The sequence below is a fragment of the Tiliqua scincoides genome, chromosome 9 (assembly GCF_035046505.1).
Source record: "Tiliqua scincoides isolate rTilSci1 chromosome 9, rTilSci1.hap2, whole genome shotgun sequence".
NCBI lineage: Eukaryota > Metazoa > Chordata > Lepidosauria > Squamata > Scincidae > Tiliqua > Tiliqua scincoides.
In genome coordinates, this window is record NC_089829.1 from 20,189,452 (window position 1) to 20,201,848 (window position 12,397).

Sequence of the window (12,397 nt, forward strand, 5' to 3'; positions counted from 1 at the left end):
CTGTCTTACAGAAAAGTGAATCATTTTAAGCTGTGATCCCCCCTCACTTGTAAGTCACAATTGTGACCTAGTAAAATGCAATTTGAGACTTATCAGCTCTATGGTACCTTTAACTAAAAGCTTCCACTTTGCCCCTTCTTGTTAACCATGGGAGTTGCATTATTGATCAATCACCACTTATTGGCCCTTACAGTTAGTTCCTGTTTAGGAGAGGGCTGTTTTTGCCAATATTCTCCTGTCTCTGTGTCAAAGAGCTCCATTTCATGACAAAAGAAAGCCAAAGAAACCAAAGTCCTCCTACAACCTCAGAACAAGAACTGAAATGGAAGAATAATTCAGAGGTCATTCTGCAATGAACACTGATGCAATAAAATGGGTAGAGATGGATGTTAAAAAAGTGTTTTTGTTCTGTTTTTGGATGCAGGGTGATGTCTGGCAGTGGAGGAGGAGGGTGGATGGGATGGGATGTTGGTATTTCTGACTTTCAATTTTATGACTTATGAAGGGGACGGGAAGTAAAATGTCTGTGTAAATCTTTAACACCCGTGTAAAGCAGCTCCTCCCCCTCCACTTCCGAACAATTTCGGAAGGCAAGAGCAAGACAGAGATGCCTCCACTTTGTTTTCAGTCATGACTGGCTCAGAAGCAGAGGGCTGCTTTACACAGGTGTTCAGGACACTTACTGTTTTGCACCCCTCCAGGAATACCTCTGTTATTTCCAGCAAAATTTAAGGATTCCTAGGGCCCAATTTCAACTTTCCAGCGCTGCTGCAACAGGGCATAAACTGCTTCCTGCAATGGGGGGGAGGCAGTCATGGAGAACTCTTCAAGGTAAGGGAGCATTTGTTTTCTTACAGTGGGACTGCTTTGTGGCTGCACAGGCCCCTAATGAGAGTCTGGATTCCTAAAGAGGCATCCCTTCCTACTTGTGAGGAAAGTACTCTTAGTTTTAACATCATCCCAGAAAGGTTTTGAACAGCCACAGCTGGGATTGAGAGGGATGCACTGGAAACAGAGAAAACTGGAAAGGTTTTTAAGTTGGCTGTTCCATGATGAAGGCTTCCAAACAATCGCAAAAGTGTGATCTAGGATATGTTTATCCTGAAGCAAGACCCACTGAGTCCTGCTGCAGGAGAGGGATGTCAATCCTCCAGGACTAGCCAAGAGTCTCCAGGAATCAGTATCAATCTCCAGGTGATGACTGAAAGCAATGCAGGAGGGCTGGAGGTCTGGTCTGGGCAGGAAGTCTGGTCTAGAGGGTAGAGCCTCCGTTAGCCTGAAGATAACAACAGATGGTCGCCAGTTCGAGGACACCGGCTGCTTCCTGAACAGCTGAGAAAGGCGAGACCTTGAAGCAGCTGTCAAGCCCAGCTGAGCGATTCCACCTGCTCTTGCTGTGAGCAAGAAGCGTCTTGGCTGCCCTCCATGTGAGAGATGGAGCTGTTTGTCAGTCTGCGTGGGAGAACTGGAGGCCAGAAGTGAGACCAAACCAGGAAGATCCATCTGAAATGTTGTTGGTTCTTGAAAGAGAGAACCTCTATGATAGTAAAAATCCCCTTGAGGGATTTAGAAACGCCTGCCTATGTAAACCGCCTTGAATAAAGTCAGAGGAGTAATCCGATGACCAGAAAGGTGGTATATAAATACCTAGTTATTAATTAATTTTATATATATATATATATATTTTAAAGGCCTCCGTGTACTACCAACATTATGCAACATGGGAAGGAAAAAATCTCCGGGTATAGCTTCAGTGAGAGCTGGCAACTCTATGGCAGCATTTTTTTTTTCCACAAGTCCTTTACTGTCTTTAATGTCCCTGTGTTCCAAACATCCATCTCTGAGCAACACTCCCAAAAAGCTCCTAGGTGATGCAGCACAGACCTGTCATTTGAGCAGAACTGGCGACAAGAGTGTGCAAACTCAAAAAGGATCAGGGCCACATTAAATAAGCATTCAGTTGGTGAGGCATCAGGCTGCCATAAGTGAGAGTTTGGTAGGCTTTAGGTGGGTGGAAAGGCAGGAGGAAAACTTGTACTACTAGTGCTACAATAAAATCCAACAGTGTGATAGATTTTTAAAACTGGCCTGTAGTTACCCAGGAAATGTTGCATATGAACAGAGATCTGAACTCAGGTCTCCTTAGCCCTAGCCCCACTTTCTAACCACTGCAGCCCCCTGGCTCTCATAATTTTAAGCATTTCCACCCACCGTTCCTTTAAAAGCACCAAAAGCATGTCATTCCTTCAGGAGCCTCTGCGAGCATTTCTGGAAGGGAGATCTCTATTGTTATCCCCATACTGCAGACAGGCTGCAGACAGGCTGAGAGCGACTTGCCTAGTAAGCTCAGGACAACATTAAGGTTTGGACTCTGACTTCCCCCTCAGTTTCAGGCAGCAATCCTAAAACATACTTAATAGTGAGCATGCCCTACTGAAAGCAACAGGACTTGCTTCTGAATGCAAGTAAGAATTGCACCACCAGCAACTACCCCCTCCTCTCTATACAGACTCCTAAACTCCATCACCTATCACAGTTCAATATGGCTCCAGCAGCTCTACTGTATCTTCAGGCAGGTACATCCGCCTGCCATGAAAACCACTGAGATGGGGCTGCTTTGTAGGAGGCAGGAGAGACCATGGGGTCCTCTCATTCACACTAGGGATGGTGCCAGCCTGGGCAAGAAGCTGAACTCAGTCAGACATGGTTGGGGAAAAAGGCCACGGACTCCACAGCCAAAGTAGCTAAAACAACTCTTTATTGTTATACAGTACAAACCAGGTGGCTCTGAAAACCAACATAGGACCAGAAACATCTGCTGAAAGGTTGCATGATGAGGACATGGCTTCCCAGGTTGGGGGACAGCTTGGACAGGATGGGAAGCTGGTGCCCCCTCCCCTTGTGCGTTTTGGACAGAGGCTAGCAGGTTGGAATCCATCGGAAAAAGGGCCTGCCTGCCTGCCTGCCAACATCCCCTGACTGCAGCCCAAACAGAAGCACGCTCTGCAAAGTACAACCATGGGAGCAGCTACTAATACAGTCTTCATCTCAAGAGATCAGGCAGGGTTTAAACATCCCAAGATCCGGCCCTCTGAAGATGGATAAGCACAGAGTTAAAGACATGGGTGGTGGGACAGAGCCAAGTCTGGGCTAGGCCTCCTCCTTTGGGTAACATTCATGACCATAAGGCACTCTGGAGGGAAGGAGAGGTTTGCTTGGCCTGGCATCTCCAGGGCCAATTCCACAGAAGAGATGCCTAGCAAGAGCTTTTAATGCAATTGGATTAATGATAATGATTTTGATAATTAAAAAAAACAAAACACTTCCACCAGCTGTGGAATTGAATCCTAAAAGAAATCACAGACAGTGGCATTCAGTATCAAAAGGAACAAGCAGGTATCTAAAGTGCATCCGAGATTCAAAAAGGAGTGGATCATGAAGGACTGCATCTGGGAAGAAGGGAGGGAAATTGGGGGGCAGGGACAGATGTGCTGCTAGTGACAGAATCCCCCAAACAGGCTGCTAGGGAGGGCAGGAGCGTCAAAGCGTGTACAGCTGAGACCAAAAGTTTGCAAAACTACAGAAACGGCTCTGGAAGAGAACAATAGCCGGACATTCAAGTGGCCCCAGGTATCACAAACAGGGGCCTTGCGTGGAGCCAATTATCAAAGGCCCATCTGACAAAGCTTCAGTTTTTGGTGCAGAGACAGCTGGATTCTGAATGCAGCAAGAGATGTTTGGGTAATGCAGATGGAAATCATACCCAGCCTAAGAGAGCGGACAGTGATTTGCTAGAGGCTTCCCTTCCTATGGGACGCATGTACACTTGTTCCATGCAGCCACTGGTCTAAAACCACAAAGCTCATTTGAGGCAAAAGCACATTCACTAACCATAGTGATCCCTTTTCCAAACTATGCTGAATTTTTTTCAGCTGAATAAATTCACTTAATCCAACAAGCACTGCCTGGCTGGCCAGTCTCTGACAAGATATACATGGGAAGCCTCACAGCCAGAAATGGAGAACATGCAGACCTGGTCTTCAGCCTTCATTGAACTGCCAGGGTAAATGCCCATGGGTTCTGCAGACTGCAATGTTCCTTTGGGAGGTCTGCTGCGTAGGCTTCAACTGAGGCCCATTGTGAGCCATTCACCCTATACAGTGAAGCTAAAGTCCAGGCAGTTTCTGGAGGGCCCAAGGCCTGAGACTTTGTGCTACCCCCCTCCCCACACAAAAGTTATATTACAAGACAATTTACAGCCAGATCCTCCAGGCTGTCAACAGAGGAGTGCCAAAAAAGTGCCTGAAGCCCCGGCTCTCTGTCAGAAAAAGCAGCTGCAGCAAAAATATTGTCTAATCCATCAATCTGTTTTGTCTAATCAGTATTGACAACAGACAATCAATATTGTCTAATCAATCAAATATGGACATCAAGCTACCCTAGAGAACCAAGAGAGGAGCTACAGAGCTGGTGGGGAGAAAAGGGGAGATGAAAAGGTGAAAAGCAGGATCCCCAGGACTCTTCAGAACAAGAATGATATTAAGTGGCGATGAGTGTATCACAAAGAGGGCAGCAAAAACGTGCAGGGCAGATTTCCTTTACCAGCTTCCTCAAGTGCTTCATCACAATCAAGGGCAAGTTCGTAGCTGCGACGTCTGGATGACCTCTGAGCCTATGCTCCTTTCCAACATGGCAACACCTTGTAAGAGAATTGCTTGCTTGAAAGTGGCCCTCCATCCAAACATCAGTGACAAGGGCTGCGTGACTGGAAGGAAAGGTGGTAGATCAGCCTGAACAATGAAGTGGCTGCAGACACAGGTGCTTAGTCCCAATTGCCAAGCAAAAAGCAATACACTGATAAAAGGTTGGTCAGCTTTTAAACACTCTGATGAGAGTCCCCAGAATTTCAGATACTGCCCATCCAATCCAGGACTGAACAAAAAGTGGTGGTGGTAGTGGGGAGACAGGAAACAGCAGAGGGAGATACCAGAGCAAAATCAAAAGCTTTTATCCTGGTAGTGTAAAAGACACTGAGGGGCTGCAAAGCCCTACCCAGCGATGGGGGCAAGACACCTTCCCAGGTGTCCCAGCTGTGCGGCGGTGACCCCAAATTTTCTGTAGGACACTTTGCTCCACCTTGCCTGGGGAAGAGAGATTCAAAGCCTCAAAAGCTGATCCTGCACCAAGAGCTTCCTGCTGCCGAAATGAACAAGGCATTTCCTTGCAATCTCTGGCAGGCGGAGCACGAGGAAGAAAACTGCAACAAGCAGGGAGCAGTGCATGTGTGGATGGGATCTTTCACGGCTCTGCCACCTCCATGGATGCTATTTGCAGGTGATGTTCAGTGCCATCAAGAAGGAGCGAGGCCATTGTCCAAGTTCCTCTTCCCAAGTCCAAGAGGCACCACTGGGCCCTGAAATGCTCTCAGGGAATCTTTGGATACACAAGGATCCGCTTGTCCCATAAGCAGAGGCTAGATCATCCCACAGAGCCCTTTGGCCTGCAGCTCAGAGGTTGCGGTATAGATAGGAACACAATGGGAGCAGTGGAGAGACCGATATGTCTAGAAGGGGAGGAAGGAAAAAGGTTGTAAAATGTACCCAACGTAACAGACCAAAGAGGCTATACCGAGTCTGAAGAGTCCAGAGCTGTAGTTGCTCTGACAGACTGTGCAGTGCTACTTCCCCTGATAGCCACTGAACTCCATTTCATCCTTGCGCCTGCGTGATGTGAAAAGGGAACTGAAGGGGTACAGCTTGGCCTTCGCTTGGAAGCGCTGCCCCGCAATATCAATCTCGTACTCGCCCCGGTTGACAAAGTCCGGGGTCACCAGTTGCTCCTCGCCAGTTTCCGGGTCCAGGTTGTGAACGAAACCCAGGCAGACGTGCCGCTCCAGCGTGTAGCTGTAGGCGCTGCTGGTGGTCATCCCAACATAGTGGCCGTTGCGGTAGATGGGCTCCCCCCACCATGGCCAGAGGTCCAGATCTGTGTCGTGGTCTTCGAGGATGAACATGGTGAAGCGCTTGTAGACGCCTTCCTGCTTCTGACGCATCAGTGCCTCTCGCCCAATGAAGTCAGTGTCCTGCAGCGAGATTCAGAGAGAAATTGATGGGGGAGGGAAAGGACAGGCTGGCACATGAATCAGCCACTGGGGTGCAGAATGGCTAGGGTGCATGTGCCCCTGAATCGGATTTAATGGGGAGTTTATTTGCTTAGAAAAGGACACTGCTTGAGACGTTCTCTCTGCTCTTGTTAAAGGACTCAGAAGAAGAAAAAAAATAAGTCTTCAGAAAAATTTCCAGGGCTTCTCATATACCTTATAGTCCAATGGTGCGTTGGTGCACCAGCCATTTCATACTTTTTGGGACACTGTTCAAGGGGCTGATATAGAAATCTTTTAGCAAAATCATACTTGGAAGTGGACGTCACCCAAGAAAATCGCAATTTTTAAAACCCCACTTATCCCATTTTGTTTCTGAGTACACAGCTCTAGCTGTTGCCAAGATCTTGCAGGGCATGGCCTCAAGGGAGGGGGTACCCTCTTGAACTTTGACTACCCTGGGGATAACTGGAGAAAAAACCCAAAACACCCTATATTTCACAGCTTGGAAGGTATGTCTTGCAGCAAAGAAGACAAAGTTTCTTCTTGAGCAAAGAAATAATCTATCTTTCCCATGGAGTTGGCTGTCCCAAGGTCTTGCTAAAGCCTCCTGGGGAACCTCACAGGAAGGGTAGCTAATAAGCTCTGAGTACTCTGTAAATAGCTGAAAGCAAAAAATCTTCAGCAAAAACAATCTCTTTTCCTTGGTGCCCTGAAAGAGATTCAGTGTGACTTATTTCAGTAGGAAGGAATGTAGCTTCAGGCTGCCCTGAAGAGCTCACAACAGAGGCGTCAAGTAACTAATGACTGAAGTCATCAATTCAAGGAAATGCCTGAAAGTTCACCTGTGTTTCCGGTACAGAATTTTATGTGAATAACCAACAGAAACCACCACAAAAAAGGAGAAGATGTAAAGTGAAAAATATGACTGAATAGGCTGCCTCAGTAGGCTGCACTCTCTGCATTAACGGTTCATTTATGCACCATTAGATGCCACAGCTGATTACAGGTTGCTGAAGGGTTTTGATCAAAGTGAATTAGAAAGTCTAGCCCCTTATCCTAAAAATATGCAAAACATTCATTTTTTATTACAGGGGAGGGAGGGAGAGAGAATGAATATACATCATTATAATAGTGCAGTGGCCCTAAAACAGTGATCCAGTGCATAAAATGGGGTGCCCCTAACAATCTGAAAAAGTCCAGGGAACAAATTTCATCTCTCTACTTGTCCGCAGTAAAAAATTCAGATCAATTGGTTAGGTGACTTTTTTTTTTAATCCCTATTTCCTAATGGCCAATATACCTGGTGACCACAATATCCCTATACGGACTTAAATGGCTTCAACCCCAAATTCACACAATCTCATATATAGGGCCTCTGTGGCCACCCTGTACAATTTCTTATCCTGCTCATGAATTAAAGCAGTAACATTCCCATTTAACAGAAGGCAAACTGAGACTGGAAAACAGGCAACTTGCCCAAGGCCACTGACAGAATGCGGCAGAGGTGGAATGTTCTCCAGCACAAAGTTTAACACACGTCCATTCAGCAGGGAAGCCTGCATGGTGCAAAGAGAAGCCAGGAGCCAGGCGGCAGATGCTCCAGAGCCCAGGATGGCACACTTCAACATGCAGAAATTTGCTTCTGTGCTCCCACCACCACAAATCCTGCCCAAATATATCTTCGCAACATCTGGCAATGTCATGTACCTTATCTAGTTTGACTCGGAACTCACGCCCACATTCCAGGGGGGTAGTGAAAGCATCCAGATCTTGACCCCAGAAGGCAAAAAACTTCTCAATGCGCAAGCTGCGAAGGGCATAATAGCCCGAATTCCGGATCCCGTACTTCTGCCCCACGCTCATGACCTCATTGTACACATGCAGAGCATACTGGGGGGGGGGGGAGAGACACAAAACAGAAGCAATTAACAGTCAGTCCTCAGAATGATAGCACTCTGCAACTCTGGAAAGTGAATGCTGGCAGCACCCCAGTCAACTGCACAATGCTGCATGCAGCAAAACTCCCCTCACCCTGTCCAAACAAAGAAGACCACTCAGAGCAGCTGCTAATGCAAGTGTAGGGAAACTGTGCTGGAAAGAATTGCAGAGGTGACATCTGAGATGGATCAGGTCAGGCGCTCGCCAAAGGACGCCCCCAAGCTCTCAGTACCACTGACAATAATGGTGTCCATGCAGGCCATCTTGGAAGACCAGTTCAGGACAGGACTCTGCCCCAGACCCCTCAACAATTGGTGCAGGACCCACTACCATAGCCCTGCTAACTGGGCGAAGAGGTACATTTTAAAGTGGTGGCCTCTTATATTTAGCAGGAGGAGAGCAACTGTCCCTTTTCACCCCAGAATGGCAGCATTTCCAGCGGCTGTTGCTCGGTGTCTCTTCTGCTCTTTTTTTTTTTTTAAAAAAAAGAATATACAAATATTATCATTATGATATGATGATGAATAATAGAGTTCCAACCGTGCCCAGCGCACAGTCCCAGAGTTCCCTTCTCATGAAAAAGGACAGATGTGAGGACAGCCGTCTGGACAGAATTCCCCAGTGGTTTAGATAAACTTTAGTCAGCTTTAACAAAATGGATTCTTTGGAGAAAAATGGATGAAATGAATTACCTGTGCTTTTGCATCCTCTTGCATCCTTAATCAGAGTGCGAGAGGCAGTTGTGAGGTTATCTATGAAAACTGCATATTGTTCCACTCAGAGAAAACATCTCAGAAAACTAGAAGCTCTAGAAAACTGGAACTCTTAAGAAACATACACATCCCTTGTTTGACTGCAACAGCCACACTGTTCAGAAGTTGGGGACCAAATTTCCCCGAACCCTTATTCACCCTAATTTGCAGAATTTCTAAGGGCAGCAGCTTTCCACGAAAGATTCCAATTTTTTAGAGAAGCAATTTCACTACCTCTTGCCAAGGCAAAGTCACCACTAGCCAGTGCCTAGAAGTAACAGCATAAACACTTTTAACAAATTGTGCCCACAACTTAAATCAAATTATGTTCAAAGCAGACAGCCAAGAGACTTTGTGTACTGGCAATAAATGCAGATTCCAGTATCCCAACAGCCTTTCAGCGAAGCAAAACTTCTGGCTTCAGATCAGAAGTCCCCAAAGCCAGGTGATGGCATGGGTGCGTCACCTCAATTATATGCAGTAGATATGAATATTGCAGCAAAGACAGAATCACATATATCCACACTCCCACAAACTAATGGGGAACTAATCCCCCATTTAAAAGCAACACTGAAGGTCAACTAGATGGATCTTCCTCTCAGCCAAATTTATGAGCCTGAAAAGTTTGTGCAAGCATATTGTCACTATTCAGTACTCCTAAGAAAGAAACTCCTTAGATGTGGTCCTCGAAAAGCAAGATTTTCTCTTGTCAACGATGGCTGCCACAAGGCCCCCACCAACCAGATCATCTAGTCCTAGGGTTCCCAACCCATGGTCCGCGGACCACTGGTGGTCGGCAGCGCACCCCAGGTGGTCCGTGACGTCTCTGGTGAAAAAAGAAAAAAAAATGCCTTTCCAGGAAGAAGAAAAGCCTCTGTACCGCCAGCAGCCAATCAGAGCAGCTCAGAGCCAATCAGAGCACAGCCTCTCTGTCTTCTGCCTCCCCCCTCCACCTCCCCTCCCTTGTCTGTGTGTGCCCAGAAAAGCAAAAAAGTGAAGCGCAGGTGCCTTGTAAGGTGTGCGTGCATTTGTGCAGCCTCGTGGCTCAGCTGCATGCAGAGGAGAGGTGCCCTGCCGCCCACTGCCTCCATTCCTTGACCCAGTGCCTTCAGGTGAGCCCTGGCAGTCTGGTTTCTCAGGAGTCAGATCAGGACTCCAGCCAGCCTGGGAAGTTCCTTTGGCGGGTGGGTGGGTGGGGGGGGGCAGAGGAGGAGAAGGAGGGAGACCTGAGGGGGAGGAGGAAGGGGGGCCTGAGAAGGGGGAGGAATGGGAATAAGGAGGAGGAGGAGGAGGAGCAGGCTCCCAAAGGCATTGCTGGCTGGCTGGCTGGCTGGCTGGGGGGGTTTCCCTGGGAGTGGGTTTCTCTGGATGTGATTTCCCTGGGAGTGCAGACTCCAGCTGGCCAGGGAACACAGAGGAAGGGAGTTGGAGGCAATGTGGCAGCAGGAGAGGGGAGAAACAGCATGCTCAACCCCCAGCCCTGGTACCCCCTCCCCAGTTGGCAGGATTGGGCCCCCTGGATGTGCTCTTCTAATGCCCAGGGGTGGAGCAAGGGATCCAGGCAACCAGGATTTTGCACCCCTTTTGGAGAGAGAAACAGGCAGCATCTCTGCTGTCTTACTGCGAGCTGCCCACCTGGGGAGAAGCAATTCCAGAAGTTGCAGAACAGGCAGCAAGTACAGCAGGTGTAACCCCTGACTTTTCCTCCTCAGAGAGCAGCAGCAGCTTTGTTCATGGGGAACTCTTCCCTACCCCACACTTGGCCAGTTCCCCTATCTCCTCAGATTGCAATCCTAAGCATGCTTACCTTGGAGTAAGCCCCATTGACTATAATGGGACTTACTTCTGAGTAGACATGCCTAGAATGGGGCTGTTAGTCACACTGTGGCTGTGATGAACTTCTCCAGAAACTTCTCCAATCCCCTTTTAAAGGCATCTAGTCTAGACACCATCATCACATCTTGGGGCAGGGAGTACCACAGACTAATGGCAGAGTAGGCAGCTGTTGTTTTGTGGTTGCAGCCTACCTATAGGCTTGCTCACACTCTCTTAGCTGCAACCAAAATAGTCCACAGCTAGAGCATGACAGCAATTAGAACAGGAAGTGAAGAGAGGCTTTTTCCCCCCTAAAGACCTTGCAGTGCACACCAAAAGGACTTTTCTTCCTGAGACATGCAGCAGCCATTCTGAGATGTCGCTCTGAGTTGGTGCTTCTCCTTCAGGACCGAACTGCCTAAATTGTGTTGAACACTTTCCTAAGGACTCTGGACTCACAAGTGGGGGGAGCAGGGCCAGGGCTGTGTAACAAAAGGAACTGTGGAGGGATGTGTGTGCTTTCCGTTGGCTCATTTAACTACCTTGCATGACTTGTCTATAATCCCCTTGTGCTTACCCTCTCCCTTTCTGAGGTGTTTTTCCACACTTAAAAGAGGCAAGGGCTGTGCGTAATGTGGTCTGGTGTGGAGGAAAAGAGACTGGATTGAATTGGGTGGGTGTGAAAACCTCTGAGTTGGGGGGAAATTATTTTGTGTTCCATGTATTCCATATAAACCCAAGACTTTCACAGCTAGTGAAGCAAATGTAAGCACAACCATCATATTAGTTATTAAATAATCTTCTTATGTATTACAAATTTAATTGTATTTTTTGTGTGTGAGGGTGGGAGGGTTGCATGTGGTCCCCACCGTCTCCAAATTTTGCCTTAGGGGTCCCTGAGCTCCTAAAGGTTGGGAACCACTGATCTAGTCAAATGCTACAAGTGCCTCTCACCTCAATTGGGATGTACAGCATGAATCCTGGTTCTCCAGTGTGTGTCATACTCATGACACGGATACCATTGGCATAACCCACACTCATTTCCTGCAGAAAAAGGGACAAAACAGAGAGGGTTCAGGTTGGTGCAAGGCTTGGAAAATCCAGAGGATGACCCAAAATGGAAGAAGGGAGAGCAAACACTCACTTTGCCCACAGAGGCTTAGATGAGATACAGTGGGCTAAAACTACAGGGAAGTCAACTGAGGTGACACATTCAGAAGAACTCAACCAATTCTAAACAGCAGTTCTGTAGCAGAATGAGCAGCATTCAGGAAAAGACTGGACAAATGTCTTGCTGTGGGCACAAAATGTCTTGTTCTCATATTGATTAGAACTTGCCTTCCAAAGTTTCCAGCTTCATGAAACATTCCCCCCCCCCCCATGAAATGGTAGAAATTTGCCTACCATGGAACCCCTTGCCCATTGCAGAGAATTCTGGTATACATTTCAGGGACTCGGTCAGCTCACAGAAGGCACTGGCCAGCCCTGTAGGTCTTCACTGTTGGTGCACATGAACCAAGATGGTGCCATAGGAACAGAGATGGGCAAAAGGGAGATTGGTACTGGTAAGCCCCCTGGGTGATTTGCCACAGTTCGGCAAGACTCTCTACCTGCCAACAGTGCAGACAGCAGCAAGCAAGACTGCAAGAAAAACCATCCTCTGCCATGGTGCTAGTTGCTAGGCTCTTCAGAGTATCTCACCTGTAAATGAGCACTTTTTGGCTGCCTTTGGTCAGGTATCTGTGCCATTATGGTGGCCAGATGTCAAACTGTGTGTTGAGAAGCCCTA

The 12,397-nt window shown here is 47.6% G+C and overlaps 1 protein-coding gene across 1 annotated transcript in view; it reads right to left on the minus strand.

Annotated features, from left to right (window-relative positions):
• Positions 1-2,741: 2,741 nt before the first annotated feature.
• The window catches only part of PDPR (pyruvate dehydrogenase phosphatase regulatory subunit), a 39,639-nt gene continuing 29,983 nt past the window's right edge, over positions 2,742-12,397 (minus strand). Inside the window, exons 17-19 of the mRNA XM_066636965.1 lie at positions 11,563-11,652; positions 7,811-7,993; positions 2,742-6,082 (exon numbers count right to left, since the gene is read on the minus strand). Of these exons, the coding sequence (XP_066493062.1) occupies positions 5,678-6,082; positions 7,811-7,993; positions 11,563-11,652 (678 nt within the window). The 3' untranslated portion in view covers positions 2,742-5,677. The remainder of the gene's footprint in view (positions 6,083-7,810; positions 7,994-11,562; positions 11,653-12,397) is intronic.